At 43.5% G+C, this 20,810-nt stretch overlaps 1 protein-coding gene across 3 annotated transcripts in view; it reads left to right on the top strand.

Moving 5' to 3' along the window:
* Nucleotides 1-20,810, top strand: part of LOC130204049 (protein shisa-6-like) — a 55,137-nt gene that overhangs the window by 17,980 nt on the left and 16,347 nt on the right. For all 3 annotated transcript variants that reach the window (XM_056430538.1, XM_056430537.1, XM_056430539.1), the window contains exon 4: nt 17,579-17,617. In XM_056430538.1, the coding sequence (XP_056286513.1) occupies nt 17,579-17,617 (39 nt within the window). The remainder of the gene's footprint in view (nt 1-17,578; nt 17,618-20,810) is intronic.

The following is a 20,810-nucleotide window of genomic DNA, read 5'->3' as shown; positions in this document are numbered from 1 at the left end:
ATGGACCACGATCCAGACCTCCATGATCCATCAGGCAGATGGAGGTGGGAGATTACTGTCCATGTAAAATATGTCGGGTATATTACTTAACATATATTTTAACGAAGGTCTTTGAGATTATTATGATTCATCTGTATTTGTATATGGACAATGTAAAATGGGCCTTTGTGTAATGTGTAAGGGGTTGCACCTGATTATGGTCAGACATTTATTTCAGTAATTATATTTTCATCAAGTAAATGGTGAAAGCTAAAGTCATTTATTTACGAGTGGCACCCCACCACAGTGATACAAACTGTATGTATGAATCAAGTAGAGGAAGGGTGACGGGTGAAGGGTGCATTTCACATTTATCAGTTTAACTTATAATGACAATACAACATTTTCAAATGAAAAGTGAAGCTAGCATTTGATTGTATTAAAGAGACAGGGCATTGATTTGTATGTAAAACCTACATTTTAGGAAAATAATAATACAATATGGTCCCTTTGGTTTCACATATTGTCGCTGAAGTTGACATTTCATGGTGCGTTGCATTGTACGTGTCTCCCATGATTAATTTTTAAAGAACAAATAAGTAGTCAAGCGAGCAAGGCTGCTGCAAGGTAGCCTCTGTCCATCAGCTGACACGTCACAGAAATCCATCAGATATGGGATTATAGAACCCGATCTTCAAAGGTCTTGGTGTTCGCCTGCGATGGTAAGAAGTGTTTTTACATCATTGGTTGTTCTCCTCCCAAAGATGTCTTCTCTTCCCTCACTGACAAAACATCCTCCTTAAACACTTTGAACCCAGGTCCTACTTCAGGGACCAATCTGTGCCCCAAATCACATTTACTGGCTAATAATCTGGCCAGGCTGCAGACTTTCTGCTCGCTGGCTGTTTTTGATTGGCAGCTCGCTCCTATCGGGCACGGAGGTGGCACGGCCGACCTGCTGGCCAAGCAATAACCAATAAGGAAGTGTTGATTAGGTCGTGGAGAGGGCACTCATTAGCAGGAAAGACAGGTCAAGACACACACTATGGAGAGATGGCCGGACATCTCCATCCTTGGCCTGGTGACATCTCCATCCCTGGCCTTTTGACATCTCCATCCCTGGCCTGGTGACATCTCCATCCCTGGCCTGGTGACATCTCCATCCCTGGCCTATCTGTGTCCATACCCTGACTGTGTCTGGGTATTGAGAAATGAACACATTCGACAAACACCTTGCAGCATTTCTCAAAATACTGTCAGAACTCAAATATGTTGAGGTCAGTGAATGACAAGCTACCCTACAATTTGTGACAAGACTCATGTTTCCTGAGGAACAATAGCACCTCCACGTGCCCTGCAGTCAATGACAGTGATGTGGGACGTGGGGCAGACAGAGGAAATGACAGCTCTCTTATCATTGTCCTTCTGTTGTGGCCACTTTGGAACAAGTGGAGCTCTTTGTCTGGCAGTGAGATGTGCTGGAGGGAACAGAAGGAGGGCTTTTATCTGGTGTAGATGGGAGAAGGGGCATATGCAAGAAATGTAGCGCAGACAGAATATCTGAGTGGTAAAGAGTGAGCGAGTTAAAGAAGAAAAGAGATTCTCATAGCAGGTTAAACACCAGAGCTTCCTATCAGGCTGGTTGTCGGGACAGTGGCTTGACAACGCTGCTATGATGTTTGCTTGGGCACGGAAGCGTACTGTTAATGTGCAGCATCAATCACGATGCTGCCCATCACACTGCGTGGCAACTTTTATCGCTGCTCATTAAAGTAAGTGCAGATATTTTATGCATCAGTTGGAATGCAAGGACTTTTTCATGCAAATTTTCCCGTTATTCATCATCGTTGATCAACAGAGTCTGTGCGCCTGATGAATCTGTGCTGAAGCATCACATCAATGGATTACTATGACACCTTGAGTTTATTTAGCAAGCTCAGGAATAATGAAAACGCTATAATATATCTAACCTCCTACAGTTGTTTATCAAGACATTCCTTTAGAATGTAATTAAAGAAGCAGAGCTTCCTCCGAGATGGTTCCCTGACTGAAGAACACTTGACAACCTTGAATCCAGATGCTTTGACCCCTGATTCCCCACCGCCACACCCACCGCCACACCCACCGCCACACTCACCGCCACACTCACCGCCACACCCACCGCCACACTCAACGACACACTCACCGCCACACCCACCGACACACTCACTGACACACTCACTCACGTCCACCGAGAACTGAGAAGATGAATTAGTGGTCTGCTCTGAAATAAAATTAACTTGTGAACTTTGCCCTAAATATCCATCCTTCAGGACCAATCTGCCTCCCTTGCGGACGCATTAGCAGAAGAACGGGGGTTGGCATGAGCAGCTGTGTGTTGGTTCTGATCCCACTCTTTGAATTCCAAGCCTCTCCACACTGGGGCTTTCTCCTTTGTTCTTCCTGTTCTACTTCACTGCGTACGTACTGGGAATTGAAGCCAATGTTCAGTTTTAATAAAAAAATGTATGACTGAACGTGAGCAGTGAACTCACTCTCTATGAGAGACATGGGTGACGGTCTGAGAGCGGCTAACTCACTGCTAAAAGGAGCCTTTGAATCAGCCTTTTTCTTTCAAACTGTCCTGTTTAACATGCCTTTCAGTCCTGGCTACATTTATTGGCAGTTATTTGGATTTGTGTTTTCTCAGAGTCGCTCTAACCTGGTCATCAGCCATCGCCCCCCCACCAGCTGAGAATCCCACATAGAGAGCATAAGGGCCAGAATAGGAGGGCATTTTAAAGAAGAGAAGCACCACAAACAGTTCAGCATATTGAAAAGCATGACATTGTGTTTTGAGCAGCCGTGTCCTTCACAGAGTTGCTTTGAGAGACAAAACAGCTGATATAAATATAGTTCTGCTAAGGGCATTTTGAGGATACTTGTTCCCAGTGTTTGAAAAAGGCTTGGTGAAGGCTGGTGGTGGCTTTGCAGCGCTGACCTCGAGCAGCTGAATACTCACCTCCCTGCAAGGCAAACTCTCATCTGTAATCTATTATTCATAACACAGAGGCAGAAACGAAGACTGAAAAATGCAGATAACTTGGTCGCTTTTCCCTCCATCCACCCCCTCCACCCAGAGGCCATTGTGTGGGGAAACAAATGGAATGATTGCCTTTTGTTGTGTAAGGGGGATTTTGTATTCTATGTATAATTTTAATGTAGACTTTCAGTTCACAAGCTATGATTGTAAAAATAATGATGCATGGGCGGGATCACATTATAATGTATGGAGCGTGGGCTTCAGGATGTTTGTAAATTTGCACCGTCAGCTTTTCTTGTTTTTGTTATCGATTCTGGCCAAATGTTAGGAGTTAGTGGTGAGTCTGTTGGGGCAGAGGTAATGCTTGTAATGTTGACTCCAACTCTTCACATAAAAATGTCTTCTGATAATAACTCATCATTATCAATGCTCCTTGACCACCCCCACTATTGGCCCAGTTCACATTCACACATGGTAAACCCTGACAAACCATGTCAGTAAATTGAATCCTGTGATAATCCTGAATCCGGACGACAAAACTTTTAAACATACCTTTTTATTATCTCTGTAATGAATTCATCAACGTGTCCCGCTGCCTCTACAAAGCAGGTGGTGTTTTCCATCTATTTCACACTGCTGGTTGAAGAGACCAACAGGAGCCATGTGTTCTGTCTCTCTGCTGGCACTGGCTTCCCCTCCACAGTGTTCCTCTCCCACCACAGTGCCACAGTGTCTCCATATTATCTCGATGTAGGTTCTGTGAACTTTTCCCATGGCAGGTTGCTTGAGTTATCGCTCATAGAGGCCACCAGCATTCAATCTGCACTCCCATACTGTGGGCTAATAGACAGGGGGCTGAGCTATTATAATTGAAAGGCCCCTTCAATAGCGATAAATAATGAAGTTTCCCTCGAGGCCATAAGGGGTTGGGGAAAGGAGAGTGTCGGTTGAAGGGAGGTGTTCTCACATAGATGGAGCCAGCCTGTTCACCACATGCTGAGTGAGGCATGCAGGAGGGAATATGATACAGTTGTGAAAACCAGTCACTCACTCTGCTGCATTATGAATCAACCGGAACAGCTCTGGTATGTCTGACACAATCATTTTAGTCATGAGTTAATAAATAAAGGACCATACCAGTGTTAAAGCCCATGTATTACACAGTGTATCAGTAACCGTTTAAAAGAAGCTATTGTCAGGGAAAAAACTTAATCTTATCAGAACAACATGACGGCTGATATCTTAGATTTATTAAGATATAGACATCATGACTGGATCTTTAGTAAAAAGGTCAATATCCAACTGTAACGTATGTAGTGGCCAGGTTTGTGGCAGAGGACGGACTTCATTAAGATGCAAAGCAGCTTTTCTTTCTCCCAGACTCCTGCACTGCCATGCATGTCACATGCCACTGCCTATAGAATATGCACACAGTAATTGGCACACCCTTGAAGCCCTTTCAAATCAGGCAAAATTAACAGCATGATAGGAGCTTTTCACTCCTCCTCCCAACTGACTGGAGGAGTTTTCTGCGTCTTAATTACTTCACATTTAGCAGAGCTAACAGGAGCCATGGGGAGTTAGGAGTTCAGCTGAGACACTCAGACAGTGGAGAAAAGGGATGACAGGAGTGGTGCTGGAGGAAGAAAGAGGAAGAGCTCGGAGAACCCCCCTCAGGCACATATGGCAGAATTGAAACATTCATACGCCGGCATGAAACAGAAAATATTCAGTGTGGAGATGCTCTCAGTCACACGCTCCCTTTTTTTCTTTGGAGATATTGTGAACTTGCTGCTCTGGTTTATTTTGACACACAACTCCAGCTCCTCCAGGAATGCTGACAGTAAAAAACAGGGACGTCTCCGAAGCTCCAGCCTGGGACCGCAATGTCATGGTCAGTGTTCAGATGGAGCTCTCTAGAGCAGGGGTCCCCAACCCGCGGGCCGCGGCCCGGTACCGGTCCGCGGCTTGGTTGGAACCGGGCCGCGGAAAAAAAGTGAATAAATAAAGTTGTAAAATTTTTTTTTTGTAATCAGTCGGAAAAATATATTATTTTGAAAAAGGACCGGATATACCCATGTGTACGTCTGAGCCGCGTTCAGGAGTCTTAAAGTTCGGGTTTATCACTGCAGGCGAGTCTCACGCGCCGAACCCTCTGCTGGCGGCACATTTCAGTGACAAAGAATCTTAAAACATATTCAACCTGCTCAATGAATTCTGTCACTTCAGGGAAATGACAACTGTTTTCAAGTTGGCCGATAAAGTCGCTGCTGTGTGGGCGAGTGAACAGCGGAATATTCTACATGTTTCAGACGTTGACCGGGTGGAAGAGGCTTTTAAAAGAGTTTGAGCGGTACTCCAACCACAAAAGACCCGACCTGCAACCCATTTGTAAACAAACCCACCCGGTGAATCGAGCCCGTCCGAGCTAGAAGAAAATGTGTTGGAGATGCAAATGACGGTGGCCTTAAGGGACATTTCACACAACAACTCTGCCGGTGTTCTAATGACAGCGACCAGAACTCGGTTAGGAGCAGCGGACCAAACACACGTCTGTGTCGCCGTCTCCATTGGCGGCTCGTTGCAGGTAAACAAGCACGGCTCACACTAATTCGGTGTAATGATGAGTTGTAGTTTTGGCACTTTATGCCCTTCGTATAATTGTATGACGTCATATTTATTACGTCATTTATATTGCCGGTCCGTGAAAATAATTTCTGACACGGAACCGGTCCGTGGCTCAAAAAAGGTTGGGGACCGCTGCTCTAGAGCATCGGATACTGAAGCACTATATTTACATCAAAGCTTCACTGAACTGCCATTAGCAGCAATAGAATACCATCACGCTTTATATATTCTAAAACTTGTTCCTACTCTGCTTTAACATGGCTGCAGCGTCACATCCACTGTCAACATACACCAATCAGCCAGAATTAAAAAGATCCTTCCAGCTAGTGTTCAGACACCACGGGGCTCCGTTCACTTAAGGGCACTTAGGTCCTCCATTAGATTTAATTACCCCAGTTAGGTAGAAACTTAAAATAAAAGACTAATGTACTAATGTGGGAATTCAGCCAGTGTTTTCTCCCAGTTAGTTGATAGTGGAAAAGCACAGAAAGACCCTGCAGAGAGAATTGGCTCCTTCAGGTGCAATGGACCGCAACGGCTGACAGCTAAGAGGTGTGAGTGTAAGAATGTTCCTGTGTCCACGCTGCAGCGCTCCACTACCCACGCCCATGTTGGCTTGCTCTGTCTTTTAATTACAATGGTCAGCTGATTGTGGCCAAACAATGCAGGCAGACAGCAGCAACGTGACACTGATGTGTGATGTTGTGATCGTTGTCCACATAAACACTAGGACTGCTGTTGGACCTGAAGGAGCCTTTTCAGTCCTGGTCATACACAGTCTACTGAGGCTCCATGCTGTAGGTTCTGTCCATTTTAAACCACACAGTTCCTCCCTTCACTAAACTGCTTCTATTTCCTTGATGTAGCATTGATTTGTCTACTCAGAGCATCGTATGTGCAGCCGGACCAGCGACATCAGGATTGTTTTAATTTGTAATCCCCGGTAATTAGTGTTTGGTCCTTTCATCATCCGGATTCCGCTGCTCCAAGAAAATTAAATGTTTGCAAGAGAGTGAGTCAATATTTGCTCGCCAGAAGTTAAACTGAATTATCCCAAGATTGACCTCGGAGCACCTGAGCAGCGTGTGGAGGTCCAGCAGATTTTGTCCCGAACTCCCGCTGACTTTTCATTGTTGTCCTCCATCTCTCTCTCGATCAGAGGGGTTTATCTGGCAGACAAAGCAATCTAGGGAAGCATGACGGTATTACATTGTACCAGGAGGAATTAGCCTCGCAGCTGCCACGATGCCCTCCGGGAAATACAGTAAAAGATGGAAAGTGTTTATAGACGATGATTTCTACAGTGTGGCAGCTCATTGATGTCAAGCCTTTGAGCTAGCTCATTAGCCTTTTAGCTATTACTGACTTACCGACACCCTGGTGGCTCTATAGTGTGCTGATGTTAAACTATCCTGCTTTTAATGAAGGGCCTGAAAAGATGAGTTCATAAGCCACAGTGTGTGTTGTTGTGACACAGAGGAATTAATGCACCCGGCTCACGTGATCATGTCTAGATAGGTTGTTCTGGTTGAGCCAACAGAGCAAAGGGACCGACCAAGGGCTCAGCCCAGTTCTGCCTTGTCCAATGCAATAACCCCAGGCTGCCATCTTGGACTCTATTTGAACAAGTCTAATTGATACATTTTTTTCATTTACTTAAGAGAAGTACATTTTAATTTTATAGGCCACACATTTGCATTGCAAAATATATATAATATTTATTTAAAAAACAGGTCTTATGTAAGTGTTCTTTGAACTAACTCCCCCCAATCATTGAACAGGGCATCACTAATGTACTATAATTTGTTATAATTCAATTAGACGATTCTATTTGACTGATCTTTTACACTACCATGTAACTCCACCATCCAACAATTAGGATGTACAAAAAAATGAGAGCTGCAGTATCAGGAGAGGAGTGATGGCTTTTTTGATGCTGGTATTTGAATAATTTTTATAAATTGTGAGTTTTTGTTAAGTTATCCTCACTGCCTCCACCTCATTGCACTTAAAAACACAAACGTGCACACCTATCTATTGTGTGTATTATTTTATTTCCTGTCTTTATTTATGTTTTAATTATAAGCCATTCGAGTCTCCAGCTATATAGGGTGAAGAGAGGCTAGTCAAGGTCATCTCAGACAGATTCCTCCCAAAAGGCCTTAGACAGGTAAAACAATGACATCACAGAATGTGAGTGAATATTTCCAAAAGTCCTGCAGCCTTTACCATAAATAGCACGGCTGCTCTCCGTCCTTCACCACTTCCTTCCCCTGATCGACTGATTGATAGTGGTGTGCATAATCCATTATTCTGGCCCATTGATTGAGCCCAGCAATCAGAGATCAGTGTTGTGGCAGAGGTAACCGGACCCTCCTATGAGACGAGCACAAGCAAAGGTGTCAGCCGCCGGCCTCCTAATCACTGTGCTGTGAGTAATGGTTCTGGAAGCAATCACAGGGGAAATGCATCATCTCTACAGAGCCTCCATCTATCAACCTGACTCGCTCTCATTTGACTGAAACGCATGTCAACGTGAAATATGACACTTTGTCAAAGGCAGAGGGAGCTGCAGAATGTAATAATTAAACTCGCCCATAAAAGCGCACTGTATTGTATCCATTGACACGTACGTGTTGATCATTTTTGAAGATGTTTCCCCGGGTAAACATTTCATGCTCAGCTCCGGTGCATAATTACAATGCTTCACCAGTTTATACAGAATTACAATGTAGGCCTACTAACAGTCATTTTCCACTTCAGTCATCTTTCAATTTGTTTCCCCACATGATATCAACAGAGTAATGGTGTCAGAAAAAATAAATGCCTCACTTGCCACCATCAAATATCTATTTGTCGGAGGAGAGTTTGATATGTTTGCCCAAACAGAAGCCACAAGCGGGCGTCTCCACGTCCTCTGGCCGGTTGCATGATGAAGGGGAGCGGGACACATTCCCTTTTTTGCTTTAAACATCTGTGACGCTTTGTGTTGCTCTTTTGATTTTGCACGTTGTGCATGTCATTTCACACAGTAGGGAATGTTTCCTCTCCAGCCACAGGAGTCTAGTGCCTCTCCGCGATGCTGCATGTTGGTAGTCTCAACAGGTGCACAGACATATTTACGCAAGGAGCCTGAAATGTGCAAGTTTGGGAGTAAACTGAACCAAAACATCAAGTGAAAGGATTGTACAGCACACAAACAGCTTCCTGTGGCACAAACGTGCCACCGACAATGTCAAACGGGGTCCTTCAACCCAAAACAAATAGAGATGATGATTTATGTTTTTGTACATCTAAGGAATGCAATGTTTGTCACTTTGAAACAAATTGCTACAGCATCTCTGGAAACGAATTCTATAGATTTTCCTCTGCTCGTTCTGGTTTTCTCTCAGCGAGGTTATTACTTAATTAGATTGGAGGAAGGCTCCGTCAGACGTCCGCTGCAACATCTCAGGTGCTCACATAGAATACCGATTGCTCGACAGATGCTTTAGATGAAATAATACATAAATACATTTCCACAAAACCTGTTTTTACCTCTACTCCCTTGTTGCTATGGGGCGAGCCACGGTTTTGAAGGTTAGATGGAATTTAAAAAATGTACAGCTCATTATGACGTTGTCATGCTCATCATGTGCTCAATGTGTGCATTTGTTATAATATTGGTGTCTTATGGTTGCGATAATAACAATTAGTGTAGTTACGGTTGTGCTTTTGGTCTTGCGGTAACAGTGACTCCTACGGCCACTAGAGGGCTTTGACACTTTCACGTAATTTGTTTTTGTGCTGAAATGATTGATGTTTTTTCTTGAGAGGACAATCTTGAGTTGCCATCGGTTTCCTGGTGTCCTCACACACTCATCTTCAAGCCCACTCGCTTTGAAGGACATCCTGTAGATTTACAGCCAACACTTTCCATTTCTACGATTCCTTTTCTGGACGAGGGGATTTCTGTATTCTGTGCGTTCTGAAATCCATTCAATGACTTCTCCATCATTCCTAAATAAAGCCCTATGTACAGTCAATATACTCAACACAGGTGATCCCCATTTTAATAATGATGTGACTTCTAAAACTAAATAGTCTTCTAAAGAGATTACATATCTTAAATTGGTAAATAATGAAATCATGCATCTGTTTTTGTTACAAATTAAGGTTTGTTTTGGTTGAAAATGTGAAATAGAGTCTACAGCCATGCTCGCCGCTCTATGAGGCTACTGAGGTGCTAAGAACATCAATATGCCAACTTCTTCACACAGCCAATGCGTACACTTTTATGTTTAGCAGGTTCACCACGTTCAGCCTCTGGTAACGTGCTGCTTTTGGTAATTAGCATTAAGCTAAAGTACTAACACTAACACTAACATTAAGTACTAACACCTGATGGTAACGTAGACGACCATTCAGGGGATCACTGAAGTGTTAGGATTCATATCATCTAGGCATCACGGATATCTATGCAAAAATATGATAATCTCTGAGGCGGGTCAGTACTTATTATTGCCAGTGAATATGGAATAGATTGTTCAATAGAAAAAAGAGAAAGGGATCTATACTTCTCTGAGGGATTCATCCATGATGAAATATTAACTTGCCTATAATATGGTGTCATGAACCTCATCCCAGGTTACCCGACACGACTCGCCCTTTGGCTCCATCTGGCTGGCTAAATTAATCACAATTGCTGCGATCATGACTATTCATCACTATTCTCTGCAGGAAGTCCGTCGCCTGTGGCTGCTCACTAAATCTAAATGACTTTGTGAACTCATTACCATGAGTCACTGCCAACAGCAATGAGAGCGCGTCAGAAAGGAGCGGTGTCCTGATTGGCTCTCCTAGATTAAACAGGATGATTGACATATCAATAGGCACCGATGTGGATTAAATGACCTCAATCAATATTCAGATTCTGACTGGCAACTGAAGCAGATTGGGCGCACCTTGTCAAGCACAGTCGGCTTTTGTGCTTCGTGCTGCCGTTGTAGCAGGATATCCTGTCTGTCACATCCAGAAATATGAGCTGCCTCTGAAGATTGTATTAAAATTTGTAAGCGCCAAAAGAATTCACTTTTCGATTTATGATAATTGAAAAAATACCCAAAATTAATCCAAGTGGTAGAAAAAATCCTAGAGGGCGTGAAAGATCACCACGATTTCCCCACAGTAGCTACACAGCATGCCGGTTAATATGCAGCCAGTCTTTTGTCATTTGATTCTTCCACCAGCAGGCTGGAGGAGACCGGAATGTTTCAATGAATATGTCAGGGCTGTAATTCAGCTCTTCACTCTGTCTTTTGTGGAAACATTTCTATTCATGAAGCCAATCCTCCACAGCCATGACACTGCATAGGCTACTTATGTTTCTTTTGTAAAACTCCAGCAAAATGGTAATTAAATTGCAACTGTGGGCTTCTGTCCCCTATGCAGACTTAAGACGCCTTTATCTTAGCAAATGACTGGCAGTTGATGATGAAAAACACAACGATGTTTCTCTTTTTTTCTCCTGCGTGAAGCCAGTCCACCCACACCTTCTGCTTTGTGCACACTATTGTTACGGCTCCATTGTTAATGAGTTTAGGATGAAGTGTCTGTGATGACTGGGGGATGGAGCCCCTGCTGAGCCTGATTGTGCTGTTGAATGGGGAGCTGGAGAAGTAACGTCTGTGGATGTGCACACAAAATACAAGCGAGGCAGAACGGGGAGGACGGTCACGCCTCGATGGTTGTTGCTGCTGCACACATGACATCAGGTGTCGTCCTGTGGTCATTCGTCTACCCGATTGGTGAGTATGACTTTTTATATCAAGCAGACATTAATTGGGAAAGCTGTGGCCTCAGTCAGCTGGGGGCATCAAACTGTGTCATAAAAACATTGAAGAAATGGATATATTCATTACAGAGTTGACTCGTATTGCCCAGTTCTGTGCTATAAGCTAGTTTTTAGACTAGTTCCACACATGTGGGACAGAAACAAGCGACCGTTAACCAGGTGAACAGCAACTCCTGCGCTATCCACGATTTTATCATGAAGTCATCGGACAACATATTGCGAGATTTAAACGAGTGAGCAGAGTCGTCTCTTTATTTGAACCCATTCAGCCTCAACAGGCTTTTGCCAACAGCTTAGTTTTTCTCCTCCATGGTGAAACATTTTAAGATGTACCACTTCGGAGAGAAGCTCCGTGTTCAGAGAGAGAAACAACACCTTCGGGCTGCCAACCCAAACCAGGCTAACACCTGGCCCGGCGTTCAGAGCGTTGCTATGACCACAGGAGTAAACAAACATGGCGTCTGCAACATGGAGACTGTTGTACTTACTGCACAAAGACCACATGGGTGATGGGTGATGTGTCTCAATGTAGACACGTTTCATGCTGTAGCTCCCCTAGTGGCGACACTCCGCTAAGCCACGAGGTGGTTTACGACTTTAATAGGTTTGTTTATTGTCATTCTACAACACATGGTTGCACAAATAAATCCCAGTTGTAGTAATCCGATCTCAAATAATATTACACTGTAAACAACCAATCCGTGCTTAAACTGACAGATTCATAATACAAATACAATATTTGATGTCCTTATCATCTGATTTGTGTGTTTTAATGAGAAGAAAACACTTATTTGCTATACCATTTATAATTTCCTATGGTTTATACTGACAGACCAAATATAATGAGTCTGGAGCCTTGTAGACAAACAACAAATGGATCTGTATCTACCAATATGGATCATCAATGATCATAAAGTTATATTTGCTCAGCTTTTTTTTAGCTGATCTGATTGGTGATCCCAAACCATTTGTTTTCTTATCCGTTGCACCACTACATGTGTATTCAATGAACAATGTAGCTTTCTGGTTCAACTTATTATACAATGTTCATTTCAAGATGTTCTATTGAAGGTTGGCCCTCCATTGGGGAAATGCTTTTGGGTTGAAGCAAACGTCTCCGTTGCCCATTCAGCACACCACAGGTGGAGGAAGGTGGGCTGACATCACGTTCACTGTCGCCGACTGGCTGGATTGTGGGCGTGTTCTCTGTGTGCCACCTTCCTCCTTCCTCCCTTCTTCTGCTCTTCTTCTCCTGCCGTCTGTCCTGCAGCATTATTCTCCATAATGAGCTTCTGGACAGGAAAAGAGATATGGTTCTTGGAATTAAAACAGCATTTTGTACTTTGATCATCCACCAGTGTGTGAAGCCCTGAAATAAGACTCTCCCCTTCTTGATGGAATCTCTGCTCTTGTTCTCTCTCTCTTAATCTTTCCCCTGCTCACTCTATCTGAGCTCGGGGGATGGAGAGTTAATGAAGACAGCTTTTTTCTCTCCCATGCAAGAAGCCTGCTAAACTCCGGCAACTCTGTCCTCTGCTTTTATTAATCAGATCTTGATCGGCTTTCATGCTTCACAATCCCAATCCCTGAACCACTTACATACATATTTAACATTTATGTTGAAGCCCCTGAAAATACTGCTTCAACACATTAATCTGAACTATTTTCTACTCCTAGCAGCTGCGGCTTTTTTCTGTTTAAAAATCCAAACAAAATCACCTCCTTTTACTGTTTTTCATGACACACCATCTTCTTTTACTCATTTATAGGCAAACAGGCAGAAACACAGCCCTCATGCACACTCAGAAGTGTCCCTGTCTTCTATACTGCAAGTGAGATGCAACATTGTCAAAGAGCCATTTAAGATGCTATCATCTAATATGGAGGCCGGCGTGGGCTGGTGCTGGCAGCGTGGTTATGTAAGCAGCTTTCTCAGGGACTGATAGCAATCCAACACACCCAGCAGGGGAGCGGTTGTGGTTGTGTGTGTGTGTGTGTGTGTGTGTGTGTGTGTGTGTGTGTGTGTGTGTGTGTGTGTGTGTGTGTGTGTGTGTGTGTGTGTGTGTGTGTGTGTGTGTGTGTGTGTGTGTGTGTGTGTGTGTGTGTGTGTGTGTGTGTGTGTGTGTGTGTGTGTGTGTCAGTGTCAGGGGGTGAAACACACATTCAATACGCTACATTATTATTGCACCCAGTGTTTTGCCACAGGTACAGATTGATTTGTTAATATGCTAATGTTCCATGATTAATGAAGACAAGAACGGAGCGGCGCCGCTCAGTGAGGTGTTGATTGAATGAAATCAACAACTGTGGCGGCAGATGAGAAAGAAATGAACATTTTGGGAATCAAAACTTTGAACTCTTTATTGTAATTAAAAGCCAAAGGGTAAATAATAAGTTGTGATTTTCTATCTCTATCATAATATAATCCTCACGTCATCTGCATAAAAATAACGTCAAGTAGAGCAGATCAAGTCATTGATAACCAGTAGCATTTGTTATCTCTTCAACACACGTTTGTATTCAGGAGTTTATTATAACTGTATGACTATCTGATCACTCGTATTGTATGCATGCGTAAACAACAAACAATATAAATTTCAAAACTGCAGAAACCGATTTTTCTAACCACTTTTTTGTTTCTTGTTTAGTAAATACGTCATATTATTAAATCTCTTTCAACTTGATTACTTACTACCAAGAGAAATTATTCCAAAACAATGACAAACATAAGACACGACCTGTAAGAAACTTGGAGTCTCCTTTAATTACAAGTGCCGGTTTGGTTCTCCTGATGTTGTGTAGCACTAAGGCACAAACACAGTTACGTTAGCTAACAACTCCACTGAACGCTCAGTGCACATTACAATGATACATGGGTGGCTATGAATTAATGAGCATTTTGTTTGAATGCGGTTTCAGCTGCCGCACTCAGGAGCTGAATGCATCGGCACCATTAGCAAACATGGTTTATGAGATATTGCATATGCTACATTATGTGTTAATTTGAAATTCAAGAGTATGCGAGTCATAAAAAAGCATTTAGCTTTATTGAGACATACATTACAGCATGGCAGCAGCCCCTGGAGTCACTTCTCCCACCATGTATCCTAAACGTAACAAAAATGCCCATTAATATCAATAAAACTCACATCTAGGATTGTTAGGCTGAGCAAAAACAGATTTACTTTCAGGTGATTTGTAAATGACATCGGCATACTGCTCAATAACGATCTGAGTGGTAGGTTTCACCACACATATTCCTACAAGAGAGCAAAGTGTTCCCCTCATTCTTTCTGCCCGAATTTGGTTCTTGAAGATGGTAAATAAATCCTCCTCCCTTGGCTTACACGTGACATTTTAGTGGACTGAGTCCAGACCATTGATTTCAGGAGATAGCCCTGCCCACATGTCAAGGCCAGTGGAAATGCAGCGCAGCCCAGGTAGAACGAGTTACCATCGGCTGAAAATCTGAGCTAACATTGTTAAGGGTTGATGGTGGGCAAGTAGGTCGCCCCAGTGCACAGACCCCTCTACACATTGCCACACAAGGTTATCCTATCTCCTCATAGAGCTGCACCAGAAAGTTCAACTGCCAACTACACTAATATGAGTTGAAGCTCTCATCTTTAAAAATGGCATCCCTGCACTGACAGTCAGTTTTAAACCTTTGGATGTTACTCCTCTCCTTAGTATCTGACTGCTGTGAAATGAGACTTTGTTTTCTTGAGCAGGAAATGCAGAATCTTCCTGGGGAACTGTTAAACCGTCAAGTTTCTGTTGACTGAAGTACTGCACACATCATACATTTACAGCATCATGCTGAGTCAGGAAAACTACTGCATGGGCATCCAGGTTTCTCTCATTTCAGTTCTAAATAACCATGCGGGGACATTCAGGCCCCAAATGGATAAATCTGGTCTTTTGTTGTCTGCCGTTTCCAGGCCGATCTCCACAGCGCAGTGTCAGCGCTCTGGCACACATCGTCACTCTGCAAGAGGGGGGAAGCTCTCCGGGCTGTTTGTATTTCTGAACACCAATCACAATCATCTTGGCAGCACAGGATGCAGCAACGGTGCAAAGTAGCCAGCCAAAGGCAGGGTTGACCCACAGTCTGCCTCCGGTGAGTCACAGCAGCTCTCTGCAGCTCATGGAGCAGCATCACCAACAGAGGCATGACCTGCATTGACTCAACCAAAGCAAAGGAAATGCCACTACTAAAGCTGAGTGCTTATGGCAGCCATAAACCTGGAGAGTTCACTGGGTCATCAGCAGCCACATTACAGAAGGACATCTGCATCGTCCTCATTGTCCCCACCAGGCATACGGACGAATCATAGATAGTGAAGTGTCCTCTGGTGGAAACATTATGTCAGCCTCCATATTCATTTCAGAGGTATTTATCAAGCTATCGAAACGATTTTGCCTCAGATAATGCTGCAGGTCATCGTGTAGGAATCTCCTGTAGCGCTGCTGCACATGAAGGGTCGTGTTCAAGTCCGTGGTCGTTCTGTTCCTCGAAGGTGCCTCATGAGGTCAAAGTGACCACAATAAATCTATGAGGGCTTTCTATGAATCAATACTACCAAAGGGTTCTAGAGATAGAATAACAGGTAAACACAATGTGAAAATAAATATAATACTACATGCTCACACAGCAAACATGACACATATAGTGTTAATGCAATATTAAATATTTAAAAAAAAATTTAAAAAGAAGAGGACAGTTAAATAATATAAAAGAAGAAGACTGGAATATGGATGTATGAACAAGAAAAAAACCTCACTCCAATAGCTTAAACATGTGTTTCTATTCCTCTAATGTTTGCTTAGATGAGCTCACATCAGTGTGTAGCAGCAGACCAGTGAACGTTTTGCAAAGAGAAGGTGAGAAGTGTGTTTTGTTGCGTATGAATTCAACTCTTGATTATGTGAGAGCACATGTGTTATTTCTTCTTGTGAAGGGCATACGCTAGCACAACATATATTCTTGTTTAGATGAGAAGCTGCAAAGATACCCGTGTGAGCTCGAGTGGATAGAGCCTGTGCTGCTGATGTCATGTGTACTAAAGCGTTCGGCAACAGAGATGTGATCTGTCCTTCTGTACACATTACATCTATTGCATCTGTCCATCCTGGAAAGGGATCCTCCTCTGTTGCTCTCCTGCAGGTTTCTTCCCTTTTTTTCCCCCTGAAGGGTTATTTGGGAGTTTTTCCTGGTCCGATGTGAGGTTTTGGGGCAGGGATGTCTATGTGTACAGATTGTAAAGCACTCCGAGACAAATTTGTAATTTGTGAAATTGGGCTATACAAATAAACTGAATTGAATTGAATTGATCTGTTTGCTTATTTCTCTCACATGGGGTTTCATGTAAACCTCTGCTATCAATATGCCCATGTGGAAAAATCTGCAATTCATGCTCATCAGTGTATCTACCGCAGCACTCATACCTCTTATCATGAATGTACTCCAACCTCTAAAGGCCACTGTGGCCCCTGGGTTTAAGGTCAGAGCCGGGGACACATTCCTGTACTGTGTAGCTGGGTGGAGGCCGTGGCGAGGAGACGCTGATGGTAAATCGAAAGTGATGGATCCAAGTGCCGCATGGCTGGAGCCCGACGCTGTCAGGGTGGGGGGGCAGCGGTGACTTTGTACCCCTCCCTCCTCCTTCTTATCGTCCTCTCCTCCCACTGCAATGCTATCTTTTTATCTTGAAATTAAAACTCCTCTTACTCACCCCACACTTCGAGGCATTGTGTGTGTGTGTGTGTGCGTGTGTGTGTGTGTGTGTGTGTGTGTGGGGTGTGTGTGTGTGTGTGCATCAACCAGTAGTTGATGGGAGATACGATGTAACAATCAATATCCGATCACTAACATTGATCTCGTTCCCAGCAGTCTTCTGCACTCCGTGTCCACATATCTGTCACTGTAACATGGGCAATACTTGACTAATAAATTTGAGTGTCATAATTTCCCATTTTCACATGTATTGACGATTACATGTAATCCTGTCCCTGCTTTTCAGTGCAAATACAATAACTGCTGGTTGCTCTGTGATTGTATGTTTATGTTTTATTTCAAACAATCTAATAAATAACCCCTTGGTTCTGTTTTCTAGGGGAAACACATGGGCCGGTCCGTTCCCAGAGTCACCATGGTAGGGATGGCTGTTCTTTGTTAAAGGGTCCACGTTGCCTCGAACCACTTCTTTATGATTTCTACATTTCTCTTATGAGCCTGTTGATGATTAATAGTGGTGGTGTAACCTGTCATGCCTTCTCATTCACCTCTATCTACCTCTGTACCTAACCTGTGTACTTCCTCCCTGCCATGTAGCTCTCTTGTCTGTGTGATGCTCTGTGTGCAGTGTGCTCTATGTGCTCTGGTTCTAGGGGTGGAACGGTACACACACATGATGGTTTAATAAAAAATAATTTTTAAGACGAGCGTTGCAGGTTTCTGAAGAACCTACACGGCTCCGCTTGGGTCCGTGAAGTACAGAGATAGTCCTCTCAAGCCGCTGAGTAAAGTGACACACATCACCTCATGTTGAATTCACACAAACACAACAAGTAGAACCGACAGCGGGGTTTAACCAAGAGCTACACGACAAGCGGCAGCTGGCAGCTGTTGTCCCGATGTCACAGTGAGGTCGATGAACTGTTTGTTGAGAGTTAGTGACACTACGCCATGTTGTTGTAGACCGTCGAGTGACGCCAGGTAGAGGACATGTCCTGACGGAATGGAGCTTGTGCTGGTTTAAGAGCAGGCACAGTGGAGTACTGCACATGTTCAGGAACATGTCGCCCTGATGGACTAATGCCATTGCAAACAGTTTAGGCTACATATCACTCAACCTCCACACAGTGTGTGTGTGATCCAGCTCTCAGTGTTGCTGAGAGGAACTTAAATTAACACTCACTTCTGTTAAAAGTTAACTGGCAGAGTCTAGCGGACCAGCCACACAGACACATCCCCACGGACTCAAACCAAACCACATGGTTTTAAGCTTATTTGACAGTAAAATGAATCAAACCACAATTCTGGGCATATGCATGGACCGTTGCACCCCTATCTGGTCCTGTTCTCATCAATGATGTGGCCATGTGGGCTCAGAGTTGTACTAGAGTTTAGATTCAACCAACCAGTCAATTATATGAGTAGAATTAGTCGAGTAATTAATGAAAAACTAACCAAACTCTGACATACTGAAGGTAAACAAGATACTATGTACCTCTTGATGTTCCTTGCAGCTGGCCCACATTGTTGTTGTTGTTTTCATTGTGTTGTACCTTAACCCCAAACTGGTCCCATGTCACTCCTCTGTTCTAATCCCTGCTCTTTGAAATATATGTTTTGAACTGTTTCACTAAAGCTCTTCTGTGTTTACTGAAATGAATGTCCTCACGTCTCTGGTGTCTTCGACAATGTCCGTCTCAGTGGAGAGGAGGGCTGGTCTATAAAGGCATGGATAAAGGCAGTTTTGATGATGTTACTTCTTCTATTTTAAGGAGACATCAGATAAATCTGTGCTTATCCTTGCTTAAGATATACGGACCCTCCTCTTCCTCCTCTTCCTCGTCATCCGCCTCCTCTCAAAGGAAGTCTCCTTTTCAACAGTCCACAAATGGAGTCGGTTGGTATGTCATTCAACTGTTGAAAGAAATGGCTTTTTGTTATATTCCTACGATGTTGCATGCCATGTAAATACTGTTCCACTGTTTGATTTTCAGAGTCCGCTCAGCTCTGTAGTGAGAGAGCCCAGACGGGCTCTGTAGGAACATCATGAAGCATTACTTCAATACAAAGGATCTGTTATTGCCTTTTAACACACAGGGTCACAATGGACCACGGTGGGTTCACTGTCTATCACACTTCAAAATGAACTGCATATGAAGTCCATCTCAACCTCCGGCCCATCCTCATCCCTGTGAGGCCGCCGTGGCCCATTTGTCAAGCGGTGCAGGCAGCGACATGTCAAGTAACTACTTGGCCTTTGGTGTCTTGGGGGTGATTAAGAGTTATGAGATGAAGAGCAATACTTACTGGCAATAGAGATAGAAACAGTCTGGACTGGGATGTATTCGAAGAACACAGGAGCATTGCACTCTGCAGCTCTAGTGACTCATTATTGGAGTTATCTATGAATGCATAATGATATCTGAGTAGTTCAGTGGAGCTATTCATTTCAACTCATTACAAACGCATGTTAATTGGTTCTCACTCATTACAGACATGAGATGTAGATTAACCGACAAAGACATTTAGTAGCGTTCTGTGTGCTGGATGCAGACTTCATGTGTACAGATGGTGAAGCAGCTACACAACTCTATCCTGAGAGTCAGAGCTGAATGTGGTTGTTGTTGTTGTTGTATTCAGGACTTGCTTTACATCTCCCTGCAGTCCATGCAATGCACGATTAGAATTGAGAAATGGGAAAAGTTGCACCAACCAATATTTTCACATGAACACTCCAATTGGATTCAGGCGCTAGGGAACAGACTGTGAAACAACGATCTCATTACAAAAGAATATAGTGATGTTGAACATCAACGAAATGAACAGAACCTGGGCGTCACACACATATATATAAAATCTGTTTCTACATGATCTAGACTTAAAACAAACGGCAAGTCAATGGATTACTAAATATAATACAAAAGGCCGAGTGATGACCAGAGGATCATCACTAACCTGCCCATGAGTTCTGGATGAGCAGTGGTAACCTCAGACTTCATATCAGATGAGAAGCTGATGACTTGGTGCTGAGAATCCTTTGGGCTGTTTTCAGTCTTGTCTGATGTTGGAGCTGAGTAGTTTCTAAATTCTTGTTTTCTATTTTCATAGCACATTCAAATTAATATTTGCAAGTATTGATGCACGAGTAGTATTTCATTTGATATCATTGACACCTTTAGTGCCAAGCACACAGTGCTATGCCACACAGTAGCTTTCAAATTACATTTTGGGTAACACTTTATAATAACTGCACGCTGTGAAGCATTATATAATACTTCATATACAAATGGTGAAGTGTGGAACATTGTTTTATAAATGATGAATTAAGTGTTTACTCACTGATGTTCCACAGCGTGCAGTTGTTATTATAAAGTGTTACCCAATGTTGCTCTAGTGATGTGGAGCAGGTTTAAAGGGCGAGTGTCAAACCTGTCAACCCCCCCCCCCCCCAGAGCTGTTGGTTTTAGAGAGGGATGACGTGAGGAGAGTGGAGCAGAGAGCTGAGGAGGGCTCTCTGATAGATGAGGGGTGGGCGGTGTGGGTGGGGGTGGAGGGTTGGAGGGCTGCCTTGGTCTGTGTTGCTGTTTCTATCCTCTTTTCATCCCACTGGT

This window comes from Pseudoliparis swirei, chromosome 13 (assembly GCF_029220125.1).
Source record: "Pseudoliparis swirei isolate HS2019 ecotype Mariana Trench chromosome 13, NWPU_hadal_v1, whole genome shotgun sequence".
Classification (NCBI taxonomy): domain Eukaryota; kingdom Metazoa; phylum Chordata; class Actinopteri; order Perciformes; family Liparidae; genus Pseudoliparis; species Pseudoliparis swirei.
Note: the sequence above shows the minus strand (reverse complement) of the source record. Positions and strands in the feature narration are given on the sequence as shown.